Source organism: Oncorhynchus tshawytscha, linkage group LG07 (assembly GCF_018296145.1).
Source record: "Oncorhynchus tshawytscha isolate Ot180627B linkage group LG07, Otsh_v2.0, whole genome shotgun sequence".
Lineage (NCBI taxonomy): Eukaryota > Metazoa > Chordata > Actinopteri > Salmoniformes > Salmonidae > Oncorhynchus > Oncorhynchus tshawytscha.
Window position 1 is genome coordinate 26,141,851 of NC_056435.1, and position 27,515 is coordinate 26,169,365.

Below are 27,515 nucleotides of genomic sequence, written 5' to 3' on the forward strand. Positions count from 1 at the left end.
CAGTGTTACCTGCTGGCTGGGGGGCTCTACAGCGGACATGAGAGACAGTGAGAGTACCTTCGACTGCCAGGTAATGAGACAGTGACACCTGGTGGACAGAACTACAAGCAGCGGGATTCAAGACATAAAAACCAGAAGAGAGCAATAGACAGACAGTAAAAACAGAAAAGCATGGTTGATTTGTAAATGTATATTTAAAACTACCGGGTCAGAGTAGTTGATCAATAGATATACATGTATGAATAGATGGCAGCGAGGTTGAGGAAGTGAGTGTTTTATATCCGTCATGGATAATACAGTAACAAATCACATGATAAGCAAGGTATAAAACAAATCAACATTCAATCATATGCATGGAAGTCTAAAAGGTTTTGCAATGCAATACAGCACATACTAATCTGTAAAATATGATTTTGGGAGCACCAAAAACAGCATGCAGAGCCTTTTCTATTTTCACTGTCTTTGACACACTACTGATTTCTTTTTCTCACATTTTTCTCACTTTTCTCACATTCAATCAAATGAACAACAAACGCAAGCAGAAATCACTAAGTGATAATAATAAATATATTAGCATACAGTTTTCTAATATATAATACTTTATGAAATATACCCCCTCCCCCCAGAGGTCCCTCCTCTCTGACCACCTCCAATGGGTTTTGAGGAGGCGGCGAGGAGAGAGGATGCGAGGAGTATGCAATTGAGATTCTCCCCGTTCAGCAGTGCTGATTACTAGTCCTGATAGCCAAGTGATATACTAAGGCAATATTTAATGTACCATATAAAAACATAATTAAAAATGTATATGTGAAGTATAGTAGATACAGTTGAAGTTGGAAGTTTACATACACCTAAGCCAAATACATTTAAAGTCAGTTTTTTCACAATTTCTGACATTTAATCAGAGTAAAAATTCCCAGTCTAAGGTCAGGTAGGATCCCCACTTTAATTGAAGAATGTAAGATGTCAGAATAATAGTAGAGAGAATGATTTATTTCAGCTTATCCTTCTTTCATCACATTCAAAGTGGGTCAGAAGTTTACATACACTCAATTAGTATTTGGTAGCATTGCCTTTAAATTGTTTAACTTGGGTCAAACGTTTCAGGTACCCTTCCACAAGCTTCCCACAATAAGTTGGGTGAATTTTGGCCCATTCCTCCTGACAGAGATGGTGTAACTGAGTCAGGTTTGTAGGCCTCCTTGCTCTCACATGCTTTTTTAGTTCTGCCCACAAATGTTCTATGGGATTGAGGTCAGGACTTTGTGATGGCCACTCCAATACCTTGACTTTGTTGTCCTTAAGCCATTTTGCCACAACTTTGTAAGAATGCTTGGGGTCATTGTCCATTTGGAAGACCCATTTGCGACCAAGCTTTAACTTCCTGACTGATGTCTTGAGATGTGGCTTCAATATATCCACATAATTTTCCTCCCTCATGAAGCCATCTATTTTGTGAAGTTCACCAGTCCCTCTTGCAGAAAAGCACCCCCACAACATGATGCTGCCATCCTCGTGCTTCACGGTTGGGATGGTGTTCTTCGGCTTGCAAGCCTCCCCCTTTGTCCTCCAAACATAACGATGGTCATTATGGCCAAACAGTTCTATTTTTGTTTAATCAGACCAGAGAACATTTCTCCAAAAAGTAAGATCTTTGTCCCCATGTGCAGTTGCAAACCGTAGTCTGGCTTTTTTATGGCAGTTTTGGAGCCGTGACTTCTTCATTGCTGAGTGGCCTTTCAGGTTATGTCGATATAGGATTTGTTTTCTGTAGATATAGATACTTTTGTACCTGTTTCCTCCAGCATCTTCACTAGGTCTTTTGCTGTTGTTCTGGGATTGATTTGCACTTTTCATTCCAAAGTGCGTTCCTCTCTAGGAGACGGAAGGCGTCTCCTTCCTGAGCGGTATGACGGCTGCGTGGTCCCATGGTGTTTATACCTGCGTACTATTGTTTGTACAGATGGTGGTACCTTCAAGCATTTGGAAATTGCTCCCAAGGATGAACCAGACTTGTGGAGGTCTACAGTTGTTTTCTGAGGTCTTGGCTGATTTCTTTTGACATCCCATGATGTCAAGCAAAAAGGCACTGAGTTTGAAGGTAGGCCTTGAAATACATCCACAGATACACCTCCAATTGACTCAAATTATGTCAATATGCCTTTCAGAAGCTTCTAAAGCCATGACATCATTTTCTGGAATTTTCCAAGCAGTTTAAAGGCATAGTCAACTTAGTTTATGTAAACTTCTGACCCACTGGAATTGTGATACAGTGAATTATAAGTGAAATAATCTGTCTGTAAACAATTGTTGGAAAAATTACTTGTGTCATGCACAAAGTAGATGTCCTAACTGACATGCCAAAACTATAGTTTGTTAACAAGAAATTTGTGGAGTGGTTGAAAAACAAGTTTGAATGACTCCAACCTAAGTGTATGTAAACTTCCGACTTCAACTGTATATGACAAACCAATGGTGTAAAAGAGATATATTGTGCTCATGTAAAAATATACATTCTAAATGTTTGACCAAACGATTGGTATGAGAGCAAATATAATATATTTTCATAGTAGTTACACTACACATAATACATAGTAGTATTAATAATACTGCATATACACAGAATTCTGCACATACACAGAATACTGCATATACACAGAATACTGCCAACTTATTAAGCCTTGAAGATATGGAATGTTATAATCATGTGCCATTTTAGGAAATATAACATTATACTAATGTGTTTGCAAGCGGCCTTGGTTCAGTATTAAACTCTGCAGTTTAAGATAAGCTCTCTTATTTTGTTCAGTATTAGGCTAAATCCCAATCTTGATTTAGAGAAATGCTTATTTCCAAGCTCAAATTCAAAAGCCGCATTATAAGTAGCGACATTTGATTGTCCCATGACATTACATGCTTTTCTTAGCAAACTTTTGAAAAGTACCCAGCAACTAACATGCATGTTGGCCCATTACTCTTCATTACTGCTTATTCTCCTTATATTATATTATCAACAAACCCAAAATGCATAAATACAAATACATATATTGTGCTACAAGAAGAATGAAGCAGAATGCATGTCAAAAATAAAATAAATACAGTTAACTTGACAGTGTTTTGCAGCGTGCCTCAGCACACGAACGTGTGAGCGGTATAAAAGAACACAGCGCTAGTAGCACTCAGTAGGAGGCTAGGCTAACTGACGGAGGAAACCACCATGTCCAGCTCTTTAACATTCTCCTGGCCGCTGGTGAGACCACAACTTCCTGACAGCTCAGGAAAGTGGCTGGCTCTGGTACCAGGGATGGATGGCGCTGGAGACTGGGCCAGGCCAGGCTTCTTAGAGGGGATGGGGGGCGGGTTGCCCCTGTCTGCACGGGGGATGGTTGGGGAGCAGACCCCCAGAGGCAGAGCAGCACCAGAGGCCCTGGGGATGACCGGGGAGGAGGGGGTCAGGGCCAGGTTACGGTAGTCAGTGCCGAAGGGAGAGCTGTTGGGTGGCGGAGGTTTGGCCCCCTGCTGGACTGTGAAGCGGGACAGGACGTGGGTGACAGTGCTGCGGGCCAGATGTTTGGCCGGGCTGGGGACAGGGACGGGGATGCACTCAGGGGACGGGGACAGGTCTCTAGGGGAGTGGGGTAGGCTGCCACCTCCTCTTCCATCCTGCTGTGGCTCTGGATCAGTGTGGCCCTGGAACTTGTGGCGAGCAGCGTGGAAGCGCTGGTTGATGCCTGCCTGGTAGGAGGACTGGTAGCTGGGACTGGTGGCCAGGGGCAGCTGTTTGGCCAGCTGAGGAGAGGAGCACGGGGAGGAGGTGAGGGAGGAGGACCCCGTGCTGCAGGGGGACAGGCTCTGGTTCAGGAGGGCAGGGGACAGCAGGACAGGGCTGCTGTTCTCACTCCGGTTGTCCAGGCCCAGTCTGTGTGGAAGGGCGTCCTCCCTGAGGCAGTCGTGACCGTTGACTTTAGGTTCTTCACCCCCCTCTTCCTGGCTGGAGTGTGGTGTTGGTCGTAGTAGTGGTGACCCTCCACTGATATCCACAGGAGAGTCTCTCCTCTCATCCTCCTCCTCAGCTCCCCTCTCTACCTGAAGCTCTCTCCTCAGCGCCTCCACCTGCTCCTGCAGCAGGCAGCACTGGGCCTCCTCCCTCTTGAGCCGAGAGCGGAGCTGCTCCTTCTCCGTGTCAAACTCAGCCAGCCGCTCCTCCACCCTGGCCTCCATCTGCAGGGCCCTCCTACTCTCCTTCTGTAGGTCAGCCCTCAGGGCCAAGATCTCCCCCTGCTCCTTCTCCAGCCTACGGTTTGCCTCAGCCAGGCGGTGGTCCACCTCCAGGGCCCGCTGGCTGGCCCACTTGCACTCCTTGGCCAGGGCAGAGGAGAGCTGCTTGTGCTGCACCCGCTCCTCCTCCAGCTGCTCCAGGACCCTCTTCTGTTCCTTCTCCAGACGACGCACCTGGCCCCGCTCAAACTCCAGCTACAGGCAGAAAAGAGTACAATAGGTTCAATTGTAAAAACGAAATCCTATAGCAGTTATCACTCAGATATTGATGTTAACTCTACCTGTTGCAAGAGGCGTTCCCTCTCCTTTTCCAGGATGCAAGTGACATCATCGCCCTCAGCGGTGTCCTCTGCATGCCTTCTCCTCTCCTCCTCCAGATCTGCAATGACCTGTCACAACCAGAGGGGGGAGATAGAGACACAGAAATGATAAGATCCCAGGTCAGGATAATCTGCTAACTAAATACAACTTCCCGGGTGGAAAAGAACCCCTTCGGGAGCAAGCTAGTTTAGTTCATCTTTAATCTAATCAAAAGTGGAGGGGTTGGCATCTAAGGCCCAGCTACAACCCCCAGCCCTACCCTCTTGTGACTGCTCTCGGCTGCAGCTAGCTGGGCGAGCATCTTCTCCTGCATCCTCCTGCAGTGGGTGACCACCTGTTTGAGCACAGCCAGGGGGCTAGAGCAGGCTGAAGCCTGGTGGACCCCAGGGCTCTGCCCCCCCAACGCCTCACTGTCCCTCTGCAGAGCCAGGAACGGGTCGCTCAGGTTGTACTTCCCATAGCGCTTCTCCACATATGTGTCTCTGCACTGGGCCTGAGGGAGGAGAGGAGGCGAGGGTTGAGAAACACTGGGGTAGAGAACTGTATGTGTGTCAAAACGGGCTATATTGTGTAGAATGGTTATTGTTATTGTTCAATCTGCTTTTACTAATAGTCACTTAGGTTTCTAGCTGAATAAACAGACTCTGTCCCTGAGATATTTGACCATTTTGTAAGTATATAAGAAAGTCAAATATCATCGTCAGACAGTCACTGGTACTATGCAGCTACATGTACTATAAACAATCCATGTACTATGCACAAGTGTAACCTGGTTTCCCAGCAACGTAAAAAAGAAAAAGCCATAATCTGTTTCTTTTTCAGTTTCTGCATGCTGCCCTTTCCCTTCCTTCAGGCCTGCTGCAATAATCTTCCTTCCACTGCCTGCTAAACAGGAAGTCAGCCACAGCGGCAAACATAACATGCCAAGAGAAACATCAACCATATGTTCTATGGGAGTGGGGATTCCCATCCCTACCAGGAAGATTGAGATAGGAGAGAGAAAGAGAGGGTGAGAGGGAAAGAGGTAGAGCAGGCAGAGGAGGAAGAAATAGAGAGAGAGAGGGGGGGGAAGAGAGCGAGGGAGCAGGCAGAAGAGGAAAGAGCGGTAGAGAGAGAGAGGAAGAAGCAACAGATGTTTGTCTGTCTTCAGTCAGAGCGTTTGTAGGGTGTCTGGGCTGGTGTCTGGGCCAGGTCTAACTAGACCTTTACTCTGCCAGTGCAGGGGGAACAATGGTGACTTCAGCAACTTGCCTCTGAGCTGCCTAGTGGGGACTATTCAGTAGCCTGATGGTCTGGGGGTAGAGACTATTGGCAAGACTATCTATCAGTTTTTGCCATGATGCTCCTATACTGCCCGCGTCTGAGTGACGGAAGCGGGGGAAACAGACCGTGGCTCAGGTGGCCCCTGATGACCTTCTTGGCCTTCCTGCAACACCTGGTTGTCCTGGAAGGCAGGCATTGTGCGCCCAGCGGTGCGTTCGGCTGAGCAGTCGGCTAAGCAAGTAGAGTCCGGTGTGTCTCTGCTGGGCAGGAACAAAACAAATGCCAATGTCATATATAATATCTATCCATCGGTAAAGATATTGGGATACAGAGGCTGTGAAGTCTCGATCATGCTGTTATTTGAGCCGGTCCGTTGGGATATGAGAGAGCAGATCAAAAAGGATGGAAAATAAGGAGAGGCAGGAAAGCACAGGAGTCCTGCAAGACCTGAAACATTTCTCTGAAACACACAGTGGGCACAGTCTGGTGCATGACAGCTAGTCATTAGCCATTACCCAATACCCCGGTCATGTATCTGACCTGTATGACCCAGGAGAGAGAGGGAACATTCCTTAGCCTCACACATCATAACACAACCGTCTAGTGCAATGGTCCCCACACCAAGCACCAAGCCTGGTCCCAGATCTGTTTGTGCTACAGCCAACTCCTCTGACAATCGTTGTCATCCATCCAGGCCTCGAACGTTTCCAGCTCACACACGCGCACACACACACACACATACACACACACACACAAACACACACACACACACACACACACTGCAGCACAAAGGGAGGCTGTTTTGTGTTCCAGTGGTGTTTTCGAGAAGGGGGGAGTGTGAGGAGGAGGGCTGACATTAAACACATTCCTGATGTAGTTAATGTTTAAAAACCAGGTCAACCAAAGCTTATTCACTCATTCCTGCGCTAATGTGGCGCTGATAACAGGCACGAAACGGTCCCAATTCTAAAATGGTGTACTTCCTATTTTCCCACACTAGTGTGTGCCAAATATGGGCATCGTTGGGCTCCAACTTTCTGCAGCATGCCACAGCTTAAGGAGAAGCAGGTAAGATGAGCCATGGATGGATACTGGTTAACAGTGAGAATAGCTTCAGGCATTATCATCAAACATTGTATAAACAGAACACAGGAATATCTGTCATATTAACCCAACTTGATTTCCCAGCAAACCATGCTATTATAAGAAATTAGTTTTTTTTTTTTTTTTTTTTTTAAAGGGAAAATAACAAACTTAACCCTTTAGACTCATTGGAAAAAGGAAATCACCCAGTGACTGATAGTGACACACATACAGCACCACGTCAATGGCAGCTTGTGGCTGCTCTGTTCAGCCACATACTCAATAGTTCTCATGACATACTGGGGTGATTCAGAATTAGTAAGAGACTCTGAGCGCCTTGAGCAATAAGAATTGTCCACATCATCTGCCGCTCCAAATATTGGCGAGTTCATATGCTAGCTGACACACGGTTCTTTGTTTTGTAGCGTGAAATTAAAACATACACCTATTGAAAACCAAAAGAGGAAAAGTTGTTATAGTCCTCTAAGCCTTTCTCAATTTGAGTAACTATGGGATCCATTGTTGTAATGCTGTGCGCTCTTCTTTCACGTGAGTGCAAGAAGAGATTCCATATTCCAGTGTATACTGTTTTGAGGTCATCTCTGAACCATTGCTGGCCACAAAAGACTACTGCTTAGGCAACCAAGGAGCGAGTTAACAGATCCGGGGGATTTAGTGTCAGTGAAGACACACAGTCAGCCACACATCCTGACCGCTCCAGTTAAGGCCTTTGTTTATTTGTTCACTCCAAGTCTCCCTGCTCACATAGTAATCTTCCACCCACTCAGCACGGTGCATGAAACTGCCTTGCCTTAGATGGCCAGCGCCCAGGAGATGTGTAGATTGTGGTCTAGACACAACACATGAATGATCTAGGGGGCCTTGATTTCTGTGGTTTGTTCACCTGGATACAGTTTGTTGTGCCACTCAGGTCACTTTGTGTTTTACTTGGTACTAATCAGCAGTCACGGTGATCAATTTAAACTCAACATGACTTGTCGAACATGCAACTAAATCATAACACGTTAGGATGAGCCTGCAGCATTTTTGGCAGATTTGAATTATGCTGCTGTTGTTCTGTTCTTTGTCGTTGTCTGTAAACCACATTGTGTATATGAATGTGATCTTCCCGAGTCTACCTTAAAAAAGATGACTGGAATATGTGGGTTATCAGGCAGAGATAATCCTCAGACTGCAGACAGATAGGAGGGTAATCTTCCCACAGCCAGACAGTCTGACATCCCAGGTGCATGGACAGTATGAATTGGCATAAGTGGCTAGCACCATGGCTGTACACTGTGGCTACTAAAGTAGAGCTTTTCCCTGGTTGGCTAAAGGACATTTTATCAATTAAAGTCAGGTTAAATCATGAGAGGTCAGGTAATGGGTAGTCTGTCTCGTCTCCAGCCGTCCCGTGTGTACAGTACAGTACCACTAGAATCATGATAAGGGTAATGGCTAACTCTGCTCTCAAACCCCTGTCCCAGTTTGTGGACCACTAACCTGGCTATCTTACATCCGCGACTCCTGTGAAGCATGAGCCGAAGGCGGTGGAGTGGAGAGTTAGGAGTCCGACAGGATGCTGACGGTTCACCTCAGTGAGAGGATTTTATTTACAATATTTACAGGTGCAGTATGACTTGGCCAGTAAAAAAAAGTACAAACTTGAAGATGACATAAACACTTGGACGAATCAAAGATATTCTCAGCAATTAAAAAAAACTGTTCAGGCATTCAACTACACCACATGGTCAAAAGTATGTGGACACCTGCTCATTCCAAAATCATGGGCATTAATATGGAGTTGGTACCCCCACTTTGCTGCCATAACAGCATCCATTCTTCTGGGAAGGCTTTCCACTAGATATTGGAACTTTGCTGCAGAGCACTGATGTTGGGCGATTAGGCCTGGCTCGCAGTCGGCGTTTCAATTCATCCCAAAGGTCTTTGATGGGGTTGAGGTAAGGACTTTGTGCAGGCCAGTCAAGTTCTTCCACACCAATCTCAACAAACCACTTCTGTATGGACCTCACTTTGTGCATGAGGGCATTGTCATGCTGAAACAGGAAAGGGCCTTCCCCAAACTGTTGCCACAAAGTTGGAAGCACAAAATTGTCTAGAATGTTGTTGTATGCTGTAGCGCTAAGATTTCCCTTCATTGGTACTAAGAGGCCTAGCCCGAACCATGAAAAACAGCCCAGACCATTATTCCTCCTCCAACAAACTTTACAGATGACACTATGCATTCAGGCAGGAAGCGTTCTCCTGGCATCCGCCAAACCCAACCGATGCTTGGCATTGCGCATGATCTTAGGCTTGTGTGCGGCTGCTCGGCCATGGAAACCCATTTCATGAAGCGCCTGAAGAACAGTTCTCATGCTGACGTTGCTTCCAGAGGCCGTTTGGAACTCGGTAGTGAGTGTTGCAACCGAGGAGAGACGAGTTTTATGCGTTACGCGCTTCAGCACTTGGCGGTCCCATTCTGTGAGCTTGTGCGGTCTACCACTTCCCGGCTGAGTTGTTGATGCTCCTAGATGTTTCCACTTCACAATAACAGCACTTGCAGTTGACCGGGGCAACTCTTGCAGCATCCTATGATGGTGCCACGTTGAGCTCTTCAGTACGGGCCATTCTACTGCAAATGTTTGTCTATGGAGATTGCATGGCAGTCAGCAACGGGTGTGGCTGAAATTGCAGAATACAGGGGTGTCCACATACTTTTGGCCACGTCGTGTATAATGCCTATCACTGAACACAGGTATAGCTCCACTCTAGACACCTGTTACCTGCTCAACCTGCTATCTCACCGGCAAAGGCCAATCTGAGCATGTAGGCCTACTCTTTCCAGGAACCGTCCTTCGCTAGGAATGTTACAACATGATAGCTCAAAATACATTTCTACAATACATGCATTATTTACCACCATAGACATATCATCATTATCTCATTAACAACCGTTTTACACGAAGACACACCCGTTAGCTTGTGTCATGGTGTCCTAGGTGGGTACAATGCAGAGCCCTGAAAATATTTATCAAACATTTTAAGGGGGGTACTTGTTTCTGAAAATACTGTCACAGAATGCATATCTATAATCCGTAACTTCTTGTCAATCCGTCTGGATTTTATAATGCATAGCCTACCACTGTCTACCACTGGCGAATTAATTATACAGTGCTGATTTGGAGAAAAGTTTAGTTCAGACAGTTTCTATACAGATATCCACATATATACAATCTGGATGGACGGACAAGGAGTTACGGATTATAGATATGCATTCAGTAACAGGATTTTCGGGAAACAACTAACCCCCTAAACATTTTTGCCAAATATTTTCCGGCCTCCGGATTGTAGCATGCGTGGATGCGGGGCATCCTATATACAGTAGGGCTGGTCAACAGGGAAATAGCATGTGCTTCAAACAAACACAAGGTAGGTTAAATTTGATAATAACCCATCAATCCTCAATCATTATTCAAATAATATATTTCACATTGCTAAATTATGTACTTCAATGGGCAGCTTTATACAGGATAGAAATATGGTTACCGAGTTACATTGTTTGATTAATGGCGTGCATAACAAACAACTTGACTGGGTTGGGGTCAATTCTAACATTAGAAATGAATTTGAATTGGCCACATACCACAAGAAGCAGAATTTGAATTAGAATTAAAGGAAGTATAATTTAATTCAATCAAATTCTAATGGCTTATTTATCTCCATATAAATGTTTATTTTGACATCATGTATGGTTACCAATACCATGTAGCATAAGGTTGAAACATTTTAAAACTTATTCTCCTAATAATAATAAAAAATGATTACAGAGGTCTGGAAATATTATAAGATCATGTTGTGAGTTGTCTATGGTTGTCTATGATAATTCATCATTTCCTTGTTTTTAAATATCAGAATACATTTCCCAGAATGCATTACATCAAACACTGCAGTATTGAAGGGAACAATCTAACATTTCATGATAAAGGAAATCTGAGTTTTAATCAAACAAATATTTGAAAGGGTATGTGTATTCTTTGCATTAATAAGTGGTGTATCCTTGATAAAGTATTTGTCAAATGAATAAGACTTTCATGTTTCATGTCTTAGTTGAACGAGTTTGAATTACTTTAAATTCAATTCCACTTCCTTCAATTAAAATGCTGCTTCCTGTGGGGTGTTGCCAGTTCAAATTCAATTCAAATTCATTGTTTAAATTGAATTCAATCCTGAAATTCCAAATTGACCCCAACCCTGGTAACAACTCCTCAGACATAATTATAAATCATAGTTTTATCTTTATGCTTCAGACCTCATATTATGGGTAATGGTGGCATCATTGATGGGCTTTTGGGTCCTGGCTGTAAATTACACAATGGGAAAGACGATGGATAGCTCTTACCCTGAGGGCCTCGATGACCAGGTCACGAGCCTCCAGCTCTCCCTCCAGGACACTGAAGAGCATCAGCAGCTCTGGCTTGCTCAGGCTCTCCATGTTCATCTGGGGCTCCTGTGGGCAGGGGACAGGAGCTGAATCATTACAAGAGGCACAATTCATTCTCTATTCTAATGTTCACTGTAAATACAATGTGCAGGAAGTTGTGTCCTTTACTCATTGTTATAATATACCAAAATAGAAGTCATGTGAATACATTTTTTGCATTGTGTATTCATACATGATATTTGGATATGATTGGCCTATACTGCACTTAGTTCAATGCATCCTTGAGTCCTGTGGTTCATTGTGGACCTATGATTTTTAAGATATATTTTACAGTGCAAAATGTAGTACAAATCTGGCAAAGACTTGGATATCAGGCAACATTTTAATCCAATTGCTCCACTAATAAAACACTAGATGCAATTTACCAGGCCCTACTGAGCCTGGACGATCATTAATAAAAGCTAAAAGCTTTTGTAAACAGCGAAAATCCCTGGATTTTCCACTCACTCTCGTGGGTCATTTGTCTTTGTGAGGAGCCTGTGAACATCGTACACGTGAAGACAAATGCCTCACACACACACACACACACACACAGGCCAACATATGGGGAGCAGATTTTTCAAAAACTGTACCAATCTGCATCCACATTGTCACAAAGTTGTCGACAAGATATTAAGTAAGTGACAATGAGCTGTTTGCCCTCATTTATTCCCCTTTGTTCATATCAAGACTCAACAAGTTGTGCTTTGCGATCCTCTCTCCCTCCAACATTTGGTTGGGCCTCTTGAGAGTTTGTGGTTCTGTTAAAAGGCAGGGTAGAGAATGTTTAAGATCTGCTGTGGTGTCTTTGTAGGCGCCATGCACTCATTACTTAGTGCAGCTGCCCTGGGTCTGTTGATAACTCTGTGGTATCCACACCTCAAACATACAACCACATTCTGACCAGCCAACACATGCCGGCCAGGCTTTGGAATCAGTGTAGTTCATACAGCATCCCACTAAGTGATGGGATCCTTAAAAGAGTAGAAAACTCACGGTGTGCTCTATGGGATATTATTAGTAGGTTGGAAAGAGACCGTCATATGAGACAAAATAATACAGTTTGACAAAATAATCAAGAGGGTGCTCTGTTGAACTCGGATGAACCAACAGGGCCAGGAGGGTTTCCTGACCAGAATTTTTTTTTTAAATAAACCTGTGAGCATTACACTCTATTATGATGTCCTTGTACCTCCCCCAATCAGCATCCCCATATCGGATTATTCATGGCTATTACAGAAAACCTGAGAAAAAAAATGTGAAAAAATAAGAAACCCGCACACTGCTTTTGCTATTTTCACTGCTCTTTATTAAGCTTTACGTATCGGCCTCAAGGCCTTCGTCAGAGCTCGAAAGCACTGGTTAGTTCCCCATCCACCCAGTACAGTCTGTTAGCCATGCTGCTCCAACCGCTAAGCATTCAGCAGGCCTTCCCCAATACGAGCTCTGTGGTCGCCCAGTAGAAGTTGCCACATCATGAAGTCATCAGGAGGGGCCGCAGGAGCTCTGAGCGTTGCATAATGAGATGGGAGCTTTTATTAGAGCTGCTACTGTACAGCATCATGGGGGGCTAAGCTCTCCATGCATCTGTCATACAAATAACAAGACACTTAAAACATCTGAACGGATGTCTAGACGATGGGATATGAATCAATTCAATTCATTTTTCTGAGCTCTGGGACAATAGCAAAAGATACAGCAACAGAAATAGAACAGAATAATATTAGGAAGCAAAATATTTGCTTCCTCTCGTCTAAATCTATTATTCCACTAAAGTCATTTCACTAATACATTATGGTTCTTTCTGGCAGTTTCGTCCCAGATCCGAGAACACACTGTAGTGTGTAGCAGATCTATGATCTTTAGATGTGTTTTCTTCCCTCTCCAGACCCTCATGGTTTGGTTTGTTGGCTGACCACATTGCTAGCATGCTAATTAAACTTCCCACTTCCTTCAGTCTGCTTTTACAGTCTCGCTAATTTCACAGCTGCTTGTATGACGGAATATACGCTCAGTAGTAATGTGTTATTCAAATAGAAAGCATGGGTAATGTTATTAAAAGAGATGGCATGCATGGGAAAATCCAAAATATTCCCACACTCATTCATTTCCGCTTCCTAAAGAAATGCCTGCGTCTATAATCCTTTTATCCTTGTTTGTTTGAAGCCTAGTCAGCCATGTGCCCCTTGTAATGGTACGTTAAACAAACATTGCCTCATAACAAACTTCTAACTAAACCTGAGGCTCTCTCTCGCTCTCTCTGTGTGTGTCTCTTTCTCTGTCTATCTCTCCGTCTCTCTGTGTATCTCTCGTTCTCTGTCTCTCTCACTCTCTGTGTGTTCAAGCTTATGCAGGTTGCCAGATTTGTCATGCATTTGTCAGCTTTCTTAACTTGAACCCAGCTAGCACATATTGTTCTGAGAACCAGATGTTTATTGGTGCTTGGTGAGTGCGTGGTTGTCCTATGGTTATTTTGCATACAACCTTCTCACAACTTTCTGGAAATGTTTTTTTCATTACTTTAAACAGAGTGTTTCCTAAAAGTTCAAACATGGTTACATTTCATTTCAATTTTGGAAATGTTCTGTGAACATTCTCCAACTGGTTTGACATTGGGAATGTTCTCAAATAGTTCAGAGAAGGTTAAGAAACAACGTTCATCTGTGGGAAATTCAGTTCTTCAGCGTAACAACTCCTACAGGTTTCCTCGTGGTTCTATTAGAAGTCATGTTCTCAAGTCCAGAAAATCAACAGCGTAATGTTTGGATTCTGTCTTTTGTCAGGTGAACTGTTGTGTACTCACCTTTGGTCTAATAATTTCCCCATGATCTCCAAACTGTTCCCTTTCAATTGCTACCATGGTTAAACATATGCTTTTCATTTTCTTCTTTAAGAAACAAGTATAAAAGGTTAAAGGGAAACGTCCCATGATGGTATTGACTGTCCATTACTGCTTATCAGTGGTGGATTTAGGTATGGGCGACATGGGCAGCCGCCCAGGGAGGCCGCACAAAAACATTTGGAATGGTGACATTTGAGGCGATTGGTTTTCTATCACTCATTTGCATGTCACGTCAATGATATCATGTCACCGTGTGGGACTGTGGGTCAATTAACCTTGTCAGAGTGGGCGCCCTGATTGTAGTTTGTGAGCTAGGCAGGCTACTGCCTGGGAAGGTCTCCCACTCAGAAGTATGAGATGGGGAGGGGGACGGGGGTAGGTTGACCTCAGGTCTTTCCACTGGAAGCCCGAGGTAGGGGGAATGGGGGAATCTATCAAATAGCGCACCTCTAACTTTGTACAGTACTAATGCAATTAGTAAAATCAGTCACACTATGAAATGCTACCAAATAAACCACAATTCTTTCATAATACTGTGAATATATACAGTTTCACAGACATATTGTTGCATTTTTTTCTAGTTTGTGTGAAATTGTTAAGAATAATATAAAAACAGTCTGCACACCACCAAGGTGAATTGGTTTAGTCTTGACTCTTGATTGACAGTGTTGGGGGATGGGTAATGTATTGATGCTCGAGTGCCAAATCAACACAAATGGATAAGAAAAGATCTAAGCCATCAGGTTTAAAGTTTAGGAAAAAGAGGAAAGAAGAAGAGGAGAAACGCGCAAAAGATAAAGGTATGCAGCTACGTCATCTCTTTATGAGTATAATATTATGCGTGTAATGAAATAGGCTAGTTTAACACTTATGTTTGTTAGCCTATGTTGCTATGTCGCTTGCTATGCACATAGGGCGACAATATTCAGTTTTCTGTCCAACTAGCTTACATAACATTGGATATAATTTCACAGTTTCTTCATGATAATGTGTGTAGCCTAAACTAGCTTCACCTGTCTTTGTGCTTGTCTCCACCCCCTCCAGGTGTCCATACTGCTTGCCCTGACCTCGAGCCTGCCTGACACTCTGTACCTCCTGGACTCTGACCTTGTTATGATCTTGTGCCTGTCCACGACCATTCTCTTGCCTGCCCCTTGGATACGAATAAATATCAGAGACTCGAACCATCTGCCTCCTGTGTCGGCATCTGGGTCTCGCCCTGTGCCCTTGTACTAGCACATTACTGATTTGGTTAACTTTCATTGATGTGACATCATAAAGGTGTTCTGTGATTGTATTGACTAGGTCCTGAGCTCAGTAAGGGGAATTTCCAATGCTGTTAGCTAACTTAAAATACATATATATTATGCTGATATTTTGTATCTTTTGTGATATATTGAGTCTTTTGGGGTGTCTTATGACTAGAATTAGCCAAGGAGGTTGTATGGTTCATTTGGTTCCTATTCTGAAAGTTTGTGTAAGGGGTGCGTAACTGGTGGCAGGGAAGTCAGACGCAGGAGAGCAGAACTAGGTAATAGCCGGAGCAGTTTAATTGCAAAACCAACGGCATGAAGAAATAACCAACATGGGTACAAAACCCGACGCGCACCAGTAAACATGTGCACAAGCACGTACAACAAACAATTCCACACAAAGACATGGGGGTACAGAGGGTTAAATACACAACAATAAATGAGGGAAATGAAAACCAGGTGTGTAGGAAAACAAGACAAAACAAATCGAAAATGAAAAGTGGATCGACGATGGCTAGAAGACCGGTGACGAACAAGGAGAGGAACCGACTTCGGTGGAAGTCATGACAGTTTGATAAATTGTGCATAATGACATTTAATTGGGCAACAAATGTATTTAGGGTGTCAGACTCATATACTGTTTTTCAATGCAAATTCAGGGGGACTTCTGAAATATTTTGGAGCACCCTCTGGTACTGGCCAGGATGAGGAGCCATCTATCTCCTCAGCCACACAGGCCTCTTCAGAAATTATCTCGGAGCCTTGGGATGCGGAGCTATCCACCTCAGCCAGGCGTCTTCACAAATGTTGTCTGAGCCTGAGGATGTGGATTTAAGACCCATTTGCTTCCACTTCTCCCCAGCAGGATTCTTCAGGTGTGTTTATGGGCACACGCACTTGTGTGTGTGTGTGGGTACACGCACATGTGTTTGTGTGCATCCCTGCGTAACATAAACAAAATAAATAATTTCCCTTTTGCAAAGTTTTAAGTGTCAGTTCTGACTGACAGAATTCGGACACAACTAGTTTGCAGAGGACGAAGTGAGGTACCACTTAACTTTGTTTTCCCAAGGAATGAGAGTGATGGAAGAAGTTGCCACCACCAGTATTTCAGGAAGACCTTGGTGATTGATGAAAAAAATCCCTAGAAGTTGGTTGGTGTATTCTGAAAGAAACAGCCTCTTCTGCTTCTGCTGCAAACTCTTTTCTAAGAAGAAAATTTAGCAAACTCAGGACTGACAGACTGGAAACATGCAAGTTATTTGCTGACTTCACACCCCTTTAAAAAAGGGGAAACAATTGATAAGCATGAGATGGCACTTATGGAGGCTGAGAGGATAAGATGGAGAGAGGTGTTGACACGTCTGACTGCTATTGTGCAGTCTCTGGCAATTAGGAATCTGGCTCTAAGGGGACACACAGAAACACTGTACTCTCCATCAAATGGACATTTTCTCAAAGAGGTTCAACGGATGGCACAATTTGATCCAGTCATGAAAGAGCACCTTAACCGTGTCCATAAAGGGACCTCAAGTCCCTTTTTGAACTCATTGATTTGAACACATTGATTTGTTGAGCAGCAAGGTCATTTCAATAATGGTGAGTGAGGTCAAGCTGGAAAAATTCCTCTCTATCATTCTAGATTGCACCTCAGATGTCAGCCACATTGAACAGTTGTCGGTTGTGACTAGAATTGTGTCACTGGAGGAGTTCCACATAAAGGAACATTTTATGGGGGTTTTGGAGGCAGAGGAGTCCACGGTCCAACATTTGGCATCCCTGATTCTCAAAAGATTAGAGGAGCTACAAATTCCTTTTGAGGACTGCAGAGAACAGTCTTTTGATAATGGGGCCAACATGAGAGGCAAAAACAGAGGTGTCCAAGTCAGACTCCTGGAAATGAATCCAAAAGCTCTATTTGCGCCATGTGGGGCTCACACATTGAACCTGGTTGTGGCTAATGCAGCTAAAAGTTATGTTGATGCCACAGGTTACTTTGGCATCTTACACAAACTGTACACCTTGTTCTCAGCCTCCACACAGCGATGGGCTATCCTGAAAAAACTGGTGGACATCACTTTGAAGATGTGGACTGAGACAAGGTGAGAGTAGAGTTAAGGGTGTCGAGCCACTGAGGTATCAGGCAGCAGCGGTGAGAGAGGCACTGATTGAGGTGAGGGATCAAACCAAAGACTCTGTGATAAAGATTGAGGCCCAGTCCTGGTCAGAGGTGGTGGGATCATACCACTTCAGCATCTGGTGTGGTATGACATCTGGAGCCAGATACAACATGTGAGCAATCTGATGCAGTCTCCCAGTATGCATGTGGATGTTGCAGTCAGTCCTCTCAGAAAGACAGAGAGAAGACTCAGCAACTATAGGGCATCATGCTTTATGACTGCACAAACGCCAACCAAGGACATTTGCGAGGGTATGAATGTAGAGGCCGTTCTACAACAACAAAAAAGGCTGAGGTCCACAAAGCGGCACTTTTCATACTAATAATTTGATAAGCCTTTCGGTGATGCCCTGAAAAAGCTGGAGGTGACATTTTTCAATATCGTTGTTGATTCTGCAACCTCAGCCCTTTAGGAAAGATTTTACACATTGGAAAATGTGGGAGAGAAGTTTGGAGTGCTGTCAATCGTCAAAAGTCTCTCAAACAAGGAGCTGACAGAACAGTGTGAGGCCCTTAATATGACACTGCACTATAAAGAACACTCATACTTGGATGGCAGAGAGCTTGCACAGGAACTGAAGAACTTGCCTGACTTGCCATCGAAGACCATGACCCTGCTTGAGCTGCTGATATTTATACACGAAAGGGAGCTGATTATTGTCATTGTAGTTAATTACCACATTTTATGCGCTAAATTATGTGGAATATTGGCCTTTTGGAAACTACAACTCCCTACAACATTGCACAGTTCAGGCTTGATCTGATGTATCTTTAGAGAAACTGTGAAATGTGCGCATTGACCTCACTTTTTTTTTTAAATATGAAATGGAATTAAAATAATTCAACCAACATATGTAATTTAGTTGTTTAAAAAATGAAAAATAACCAAAATGTTGGTTAATCGCTCAGCAGTACTAGCTAGCAACAGTTAATTAGCTAAATGTCCACAAATGTTCCATATGTGTTTTGACCTGCCCCGAAATTGATATAGTGTTTCACAGTTGATTTTGGTATTTTAATCTGCATGTCATGATCGCGTCTGGTGGGGATAGACAAAATCAACATGCGCATAATGGCGCACTCGCGTGGCTGGCGAAGTCAGCATGTAAGAATGGTATTTAAAAACATACATTCCATTAAGAAACCTTTCCTTACAAAACACAAGAAAACTTCAGTGATGTTCAGAGAAGGTTCTAAGAATGTTATATAAAAACGGATACATTCGTTCTCAGCATCAACAAAACACTCTCAGGTAAATCAGAAATGTGTAGTTCTGACTATGCTCAATGATATAAAAAGCAAATAGTTCTAAAATGTATTTAACGATCCTTTGAAAAAGGCACGTAGTTGTCAATGGTTTTAGCGGAGCTGGGGTCTCCTTGCCTCCCCAGCAATCAAATCCAACGTATTGTGACATTTTATTGAAAATGACCTATTGGCCACAACTGATCTTAATAAAACCTCCCAGGAACACTTTCAAGGATCCAGAGTAAAACATTCTCAGAACCTCACTGCAACCCACAAATAAACATTCCCAGAACAGGAAAAATGTTCACTTTTGTTCTCAGAACGTTTAAAAAACATTCAGTTTTACAAGTCAGGAAAAGTATGGCTTCTTTCCTACAAACAATTTGAAACCAAAAACATACGTTCTGACAACTTCCAAGGAACGAAATGTGATAGGTGGGGAAGATGGCGCCCGGAGAAGAGAGGCAGACGTAATTACGTGTCCCCAACCGATTGTGTTTTTTTGTTTGCTTATTAGCGTTTTTTGAAACTTATTTTGTACATAATTTTGCCGCTACCGTCTCTTGTGACCAAAAATAACTTCTGGACATCAGGACGGCAGAATCCTTTTTTCTTTTAACAAATCTGACGAGCCCGACACGAACGATATACTGCTTTCTGGGGAACAGGCCCAGATATCTGGGACCACGCAGCCATCATACCGCTCAGGAAGGAGATTTGTTTTGTCTCCTAGAGATGAATGTACTTTAGTGTGAAAAGTGCAAATCAATCCCAGAACAACAGCAAAGGACCTTGTGAAGATGCTGGAGGAAACAGGTACAAAAGTATCTATATCTACAGTAAAACGAGTCCTATATCGACATAACCTGAAAGGCCGCTCAGCAAGGAAGAAGCCACTGCTCCAAAACCGCCATAAAAAAGCCAGACTACGGTATGCAACTGCATATCGGGACAAAGATCGTACTTTTTAGAGAAATGTCCTCTGGTTTGATGAAACAAAAATATAACTGTTTGGCCATAATGACAATCAATGTTTTTGAAGGACAAAGGGGGACACCATCCCAACCATGAAGCACGGTGGTGGCAGCATCATGTTGTGGGGGTGCAATATATCATGTTGTGGATATATTGAAGAAACATCTCAAGACATCAGTCAGGAAGTTAAAACTTAGTCACAAATGGGTTTTCCAAACGGACAATGACCCCAACCATACTTCCAAAGTTGTGGCAAAATGGCTTCAGGACAACAAAGTCAAGGTATTGGAGTGGCCGTCACAAAGCCCTGACCTCAATCCCATTTATGGGCAGAACTGAAAAAGCATGTGCGAGCAAGGAGGCCTACAAAGCTGACTCAGTTACACCAGCTCTGTCAGGAGGAATGGGCCAAAATTCACCCAACTTATTGTGGGACGCTTGTGGAAGGCTACCCAAAATGTTTGACCCAAGTTAAACAATTTAGAGGCAACGCTACCAAATACTAATTGAGTGTATGTAAACCTCTGACCCACTGGGAATGTGATTAAATAAATAAAAGCTGAAATAAATCATTCTCTCAATCCATTATTCTGACATTTTACATTCTTAAAATAAAGTGGTGATCCTAACTGAACTAAGACAGAGAATTTTTACTTGGATGAAATGTCAGGAATTGTGAAAAACTGAGTTTAAATGTATTTGGCTAAGGTGTATGTAAACTTCTGACTTCAACCGTACCTAGAGAGTTTTCATCTGTATTTTTCATAGCTGTTTTACATACCACCATAGTCAGAGGCTGGCACTAAGACAGCCTTGAATGAGCTGTATTCTGCCGTAAGCAAACAAGAAAACGCTCACCCAGAGGCAGTGTTCCTAGTAGCTGGGGATTTAATGCAGGGAAACTTAAATCCGTTTTACCACATTTCTGTCAGCATGTTAAATGTGCAACCAGAGCAAAAAAAAAAATCTCTGAACCACCTTTACTCCACATACAGAGACGCATACAAAGTCTCCCTCGCTCTCCATTTGGCAAATCTGACCATAATTCTATCCTTCTGATTCCTGCTCACAAGCAAATATCAAAGCAGGAAGCACCAGTGACTAGATCAATAAAAAAAGTGGTCAGAAGAAGCAGATGCTAAGCTACATAACTGTTTTGCTAGCACAGACTGGAATATGTTCCGGGATTCCTCCGATGGCATTGAGGAGTACACCACATCCGTCATTGACATCATCAATAAGTGCATCGATGATGTCGTCCCCACAGTGGCCGTGCATACATACCCCAACCAGAAGTCATGGATTACAGGCAACATCCGCACTGAGCTAATGGCTAGAGCTGCTGCTGTCAAGGAGCGGGACTCTAACTCCGGAAGCTTATTAGAAATCCCGCTATGCCCTCCGAAGAACCCTGAAACAGGCAATGTGTCAATATAGGACTAAGATTGAATCGTACAACACCATTTCTGATGCTCGTCAGATGTGGCAAGGCTTGCAAACCATTGCAGACTACAAAGGGAAGCACAGCCTAAAGTTGCCCAGTGACACAAGCCTACCAGACGAGCTAAACTACTTCTATGATCGCTATGATCTATGATCGCAGCCGATGTGAGTAAGACCTTTAAACAGGTCAACATTCCCAAGGCCGCAGGGCCAAACGGATTACCAGGACATGTACTGCGAGCATGCGTTGACCAACTGGCAACTGTCTTCACTGACATCAACAGATCCACAGATGATGCAATCTCTATTGCACTCCACACTGCTCTTTCCCACCTGGACAAAAGGAACACCTATGTGAGAATGCTATTGTCTACAGCTCAGCATTCAACACCATAGTGCCCTCAAAGCTAATCAATAAGCTAAGGACCCTGGGACTAAACACCTCCCTCTGCAACTGGATCCTGGACATCCTGACGGCTGCCCCCAGGTGGTAAGGGTAGGTAACAACACATCCGCCACACACGACTCCAACACCATCATTAAGTTTGCCGATGACACAACAGTGGTAGGCCTGCTACTCTCTGTTGTTATCATCTATGCATAGTCACTTTAATAACTCTATTCACATGTACAGTGGGGCAAAAAAGTATTTAGTCAGCCACCAACTGTGCAACTTCTCCCACTTAAAAAGATGAGAGAGGCCTGTAATTGTCATCATAGGTACACTTCTACTATGACAGACAAAATTAGAAACAAAATCCAGAAAATCACATTGTAGGATTTTTCATGAATTTATTTGCAAATTATGGTGGAAAATAAGTATTTGGTCACCTACAAACAAGCAAGATTTCTGGCTCTCACAGACCTGCAACTTCTTCTTTAAGAGGCTCCTCTGTCCTTCACTCGTTACCTGTATTAATGGCACCTGTTTGAACTTGTTATCAGTATAAAAGACACCTGTCCACAACCTCAAACAGTCACACTCCAAACTCTACTATGGCCAAGACCAAAGAGCTGTCAAAGGACACCAGAAACAAAATTGTAGACCTGCACCAGGCTGGGAAGACTGAATCTGCAATAGGTAAGCAGCTTGGTTTGAAGAAATCAACTGTGGGAGCAATTATTAGGAAATGGAAGACATACAAGACCACTGATAATCTCCCTCGGTCTGGGGCTGCACGCAAGATCTCACCCCGTGGGGTCAAAATGATCAGTGAGAACAGTGAGCAAAAATCCCAGAACCACACGGGGGGACCTAGTGAATGACCTGCAGAGAGCTGGGACCAAAGTAACAAAGCCTACCATCAGTAACACACTACGCCGCCAGAGACTCAAATCCTGCAGTGCCAGACGTGTCCCCCCTGCTTAAGCCAGTACATGTCCAGGCCCGTCTGAAGTTTGCTAGAGAGCATTTGGATGATCCAGAAGAAGATTGGGAGAATGTCATATGGTCAGATGAAACCAAAATAGAACTTTTTGGTAAAAACTCAACTCGTCGTGTTTGGAGGACAAAGAATGCTGAGTTGCATCCAAAGAACACCATACCTACTGTGAAGCATGGGGGTGGAAACATCATGCTTTGGGGCTGTTTTTCTGCAAAGGGACCAGGATGACTGATCCATGTAAAGGAAAGAATGAATGGAGCCATGTATCGTGAGATGCTAATAGAAGGAGGTTTTCACTCAACAAGGGCATTGAAGATGAAACGTGGCTGGGTCTTTCAGCATGACAATGATCCCAAACACACCGCCCGGGCAACGAAGGAGTGGCTTCGTAAGAAGCATTTCAAGGTCCTGGAGTGGCCTAGCCAGTCTCCAGATCTCAACCCCATAGAAAATCTTTGGAGGGAGTTGAAAGTCCGTGTTGCCCAGCAACAGCACCAAAACATCACTGCTCTAGAGGAGATCTGCATGGAGGAATGGGCCAAAATACCAGCAACAGTGTGTGAAAACCTTGTGAAAGACTTACAGAAAACATTTTACCTCTGTCATTGCCAACAAAGGCTATATAACAAAGTATTGAGATAAACTTTTGTTATTGACCAAATACTTATTTTCCAACATAATTTGCAAATAAATTCATTAGAAATCCTACAATGTGATTTTCTGGAATTTTCTTTCTAATTTTCTCTGTCATATTTGAAGTGTACCTATGATGGAAATTACAGGCCTCTCTCATCTTTTTAAGTGGGAGAACTTGCACAATTGGTGGCTGACTAAATACTTTTTTGCCCCATTCTACATATTACTTCAACTAACTGGTGCCCATGCACATTGACTCTGTACCAGTACCCCCCTGTATATAGTCTCACTATTGTTATTTTACTGCTGCTCTTTAATGACTTGTTTCTTTTACTTCTTATTCTTATCCATATATATATATATATATATATATTTAACTACATTGTTGGTTAGGGGCTCGTAAGTAAGCATTTCACTGTAAGGTGTTGTATTTGGCGCATGTGACTAACAAGATTTGATTTGATTTGACCATCTCCCTCACCAACTTCAAACATCAGCTATCTGAGCAGCTAACCGACCGCTGCTGCTGTACATAGTCTATTGGTAAATAGCCCACCCATTTTCACCTACCTCATCCCCATACTGTTTTTATTTATTTACTTGCTCTTTTGCACACCAATATCTCTACCTGTACATGACCATCTGATCATTTATCACTCCAGTGTTAATCTGCAAAATTGTAATTATTCGCCTACCTCCTCATGCCTTTTGCACACATTGTATATAGACTCCCCCCTTTGTTTTCTACTGTGTTATTGACTTGTTAATTGTTTATTCCATGTGTAACTCTGTGTTGTCTGCTCACACTGCTATGCTTTATCTTGGCCAGGTCGCAGTTGCAAATGAGAACTTGTTCTCAACTGGCCTACCTGGTTAAATAAAGGTGAAATAAAAATAAAAATACTTTTCAGCTCTGGCTAAGCCAATCAGTACTGTCCATGAGTCACAGCACAGAAGTAGCAGATGCCTTTGGCCTGCTGCAGGATGACTGACTGACTGACTAACTAACTGGCTCAGTCTCTGCAGGTCATAGCCCAAAGGCCGGCAGATGGCGATGTTGAGTGCAATTTACCTCCAAACATGTTGTATGCAGCCGGCAATACACTCATATCTCCCATGGACCGGTTCATATCTAAAACATTCTCCTCTATTCAGACTGCAAAGGCTTCGATTTTCTACTTAACTTTAAGAAGGTGGGGGGAAAAAACTAGGAAAATATACATTCTTCCTTATGAAACACAATCTTCCACCACAATGCTAGAGCGGCTAAATACTAATCCCAGAGTTGCGTATCGCGTTCGGCTAATCAGGTTGCAGCTGTCTGTTGTTTACCCCTGCCTGAACGCGGGGCGCAACATCAGGAAGTTGCATTCCTAGGCATTAGACATTCTATCGTGTTGGTGGAAAATTGTGTTTCATAAAGAAAGTACGCGTATTCTGCCCGTTTTTTTCCAACCTTATCACCATTAAATAAAGTTAAGGAGGAAATCGAAGCCTTTGCATCTCGAATTGATAAGGGTTTAGATACAAACGGTCCACGAGGGATATGAGTGTATTCCCGGCTGCATGACAATTCGTTTGGACGGTAAAATGAACTCAATATCGCCACCTGCCAGCCTTTGGGCTAAGCAGGTCACAACAGACAACTCTTTGTGTCAAGAGACGGGATCAGATCAAAGTAGTAACTGACATTCCTTTTCAAAGTCAGTAGCATACTGTAGCTACCTAAATATGTGTTCTCATGCATGTCTGTGTGCAATAATTCGAATTTCAGTATCATGTCAGTGCTATTACAAAAAAAAAAATCCCTTTTGTAAAGCCATTATAATTAATTGACGTCCTGCTTAATTTCAATGACCTGACCTCAATGGTCGGACCTCACATTAACAGCTTTAGGAAATACTAGCTAAACGTCTCAATGATACATCAAAACTAGTGAATAAACTACTCATGTAGTCTTGTCTATTTGTTGCAACAATGTTACAATGTAAAATGCTATTGTGTGAGGATATATTTTTATGACGGAGGTAGAAAATACAACACTAGACAATAAATAGACAATTTATAACGTTTGTCAGTCACATGATATAGTCCGGTTTCACATCACTAAATTAAGGACAGACTTTGATTATAAGCATGTCTACCAAATCAGGATAATTAAAACAGAGAAACAAGCACAACACATAAATAATATATATTTATATAGTATTAGCCAATCTCTATCTGGACATTGAAGATCCTACAAAACCCCTCTAAATTTACTTGAGTTAATGAGCAACAATGTTTCATGTATGTTTCACTTCTCTAAATTTTCTTGAATAGGCTACTGCTGATAATCCAATAATTTAAGAATAAACAATTGTATTACGACAGCTGTGTGTGATTCGAGTGTCTCGCTATTCATAATTGTATAAAAGTTCATCCTCGACAATTAACATACCTTCATATGTCTTTTCAATGCCTTTGTAAACTCCAACATCAACTTTGCCAATTGTTAAAGATTGTCTTGTCTTGCGTCTTCAGTTTCCGATACGGAAGAAATTAGTTCAAATGTGACAAGTCCATCAGCCTATAGGCAAGTCCGAATTCAAAGTTTTGACCTATAAGATTAGTCTACCTCAGACGCAGGAGGCAGTGAAAGGAGGCTGTTGCATGGGTTAGGATGGATTTCTTTGTTTAGAAATTTCCCCCTAGATCTTTGCCTCTTTCAAAGATCTGTATTCCTTAATTTCTTATACGTTACGTTATTTTGCCTTATCTCTTACAAACTGTGCTTACTTGAAATGTTCATGTACATTTTGTGTTCTATGCTCAAGGTGGTTTAGTTTTAAAGGAGACGTTTTCAGGTCGCATTGCTAGCTCATAAAATATGAGGAGCACAGGAAAAAGATCTTTACGGTATGTTGTGATTTCTATCAAATCTGCCGGGATCATGGAACATTCACGTTTCCTGAGTAGCCACGCTACTGTATCTGTAACTTTTACTCACTTCAAATAGGCTACTCTAATAATGATAACGCCATAACACTTTATTTTTCACTGTTCCAAATTATGCACTTTGGATAGGCTACTTTAATAATCACAGACATATGAAAATGTAAACAAACGAAATCATCATCATACATTTTATAAAGTGATCAAATCAATTCAATTAAAGGTGGACGAATCACGTGAGTTTAAATCTCATGACTACCTGACTTTATAAACCAGTTGATCATTAGGGCTATACCTCCACACATTCATTTGTTTCCCAGACACATTTAACATAAAAATCCCTGGGATTGTTAGCAGGATTAGGGGGATTACAGTTCTCTCCTCTAAAATAATCCAATCTGTTATTACTACACACCGCAAGGTGGGTAGAGACAGCACAAATATTGTTTGTAAGACACTGAGAAGGTGAAACAGTCTCTCTCCTTGTGCTTTCATGTAAGTATCTTTACTGAACCTAAAATGCCTGGCTGTGGTTCAGACTCCAGTCAAAATCTGCCATCCTGTCTTGTGTTGTGGTTTCTCTCAAATGGTCCATATCCCAGTAGAACAAAGCACAGTCAACATTAGCAGTCACCCAAATGCAGGTGTTGACTTGCCCGTGGCTAGAGATGCATTCTTCTCTGTGACTTCAGACAGGATTGTCTCACATCATCCCATGTGATGTTTTACTCATCACCACCTGGCTAGTACCCATGCATTCTCTGTTTATTAGAATACTGTTTCCTCAGAAAGCTTTTGAGTAGGGATTAGGAATGCTTCTTAACTTTAGGAAAACAATACAGTGGTGTAATATATGAACAGCAGGGAGTTTATACCGCATAACACAATGAATTCTATTTTTTTTTAAACTTGAATCCTTGATTTGTTTGCCTCATGAACCCCTGTTGCCTATTGCAAATGCAATACACCCTATTTTCCAGTAGAGAGCAGTACTAGGTTATTCAAGCCAAACTAATGAATGGCCTTAATGCCAATGGGGCTCTTCCATAGAACTCAGTAGACTCTTCTACCCATCACCAGTAGAAACACAATTTACAGTACTCCACAGCATTTGATAATCACAGGGAAGTAACACTGATAGTGATTGGTAGCCTATTTTCAAACATATAATTCATAATATAAGGGAAGTGTA

At 42.8% G+C, this 27,515-nt stretch overlaps 1 protein-coding gene across 2 annotated transcripts; it reads right to left on the reverse strand.

The window, feature by feature from the left end:
- Positions 1 to 2,358: 2,358 nt before the first annotated feature.
- LOC112254219 (CTTNBP2 N-terminal-like protein) lies at positions 2,359 to 26,003 on the reverse strand. Of its 2 annotated transcripts, none has more exons than XM_024426562.2 (5): positions 25,830 to 26,003; positions 11,348 to 11,475; positions 4,859 to 5,092; positions 4,560 to 4,667; positions 2,359 to 4,473 (listed from the first exon to the last, which is right to left on the reverse strand). In XM_024426562.2, the coding sequence occupies exons 2-5, from the start codon at positions 11,444 to 11,446 to the stop codon at positions 3,196 to 3,198; spliced, it is 1,719 nt and encodes a 572-aa protein (XP_024282330.1). In that variant the 5' UTR covers positions 11,447 to 11,475; positions 25,830 to 26,003; the 3' UTR covers positions 2,359 to 3,195. The 2 variants fall into 2 exon arrangements, with proteins under 2 accessions (XP_024282330.1, XP_024282329.1); XM_024426561.2 differs by having other exon boundaries at positions 2,360 to 4,473; positions 11,348 to 11,455; positions 25,830 to 26,002.
- Between the last annotated feature and the right edge of the window lie 1,512 nt (positions 26,004 to 27,515).

What these genes read in the sequence shown, in the direction of transcription:
- LOC112254219 (XM_024426561.2), bottom strand. Translation starts at nt 25,868, where the DNA reads ATGTTGGAGTTTACAAAGGCATTGAAAAGACATATGAAG. An exon ending in TGGTCATCGAGGCCCTCAGG is followed by an intron (nt 5,093 to 11,347) that starts GTAAGAGCTATC and finishes CTCCTCCCTCAG; the next exon opens with GCCCAGTGCAGAGACACATA. An exon ending in CCGAGAGCAGTCACAAGAGG is followed by an intron (nt 4,668 to 4,858) that starts GTAGGGCTGGGG and finishes TGGTTGTGACAG; the next exon opens with GTCATTGCAGATCTGGAGGA.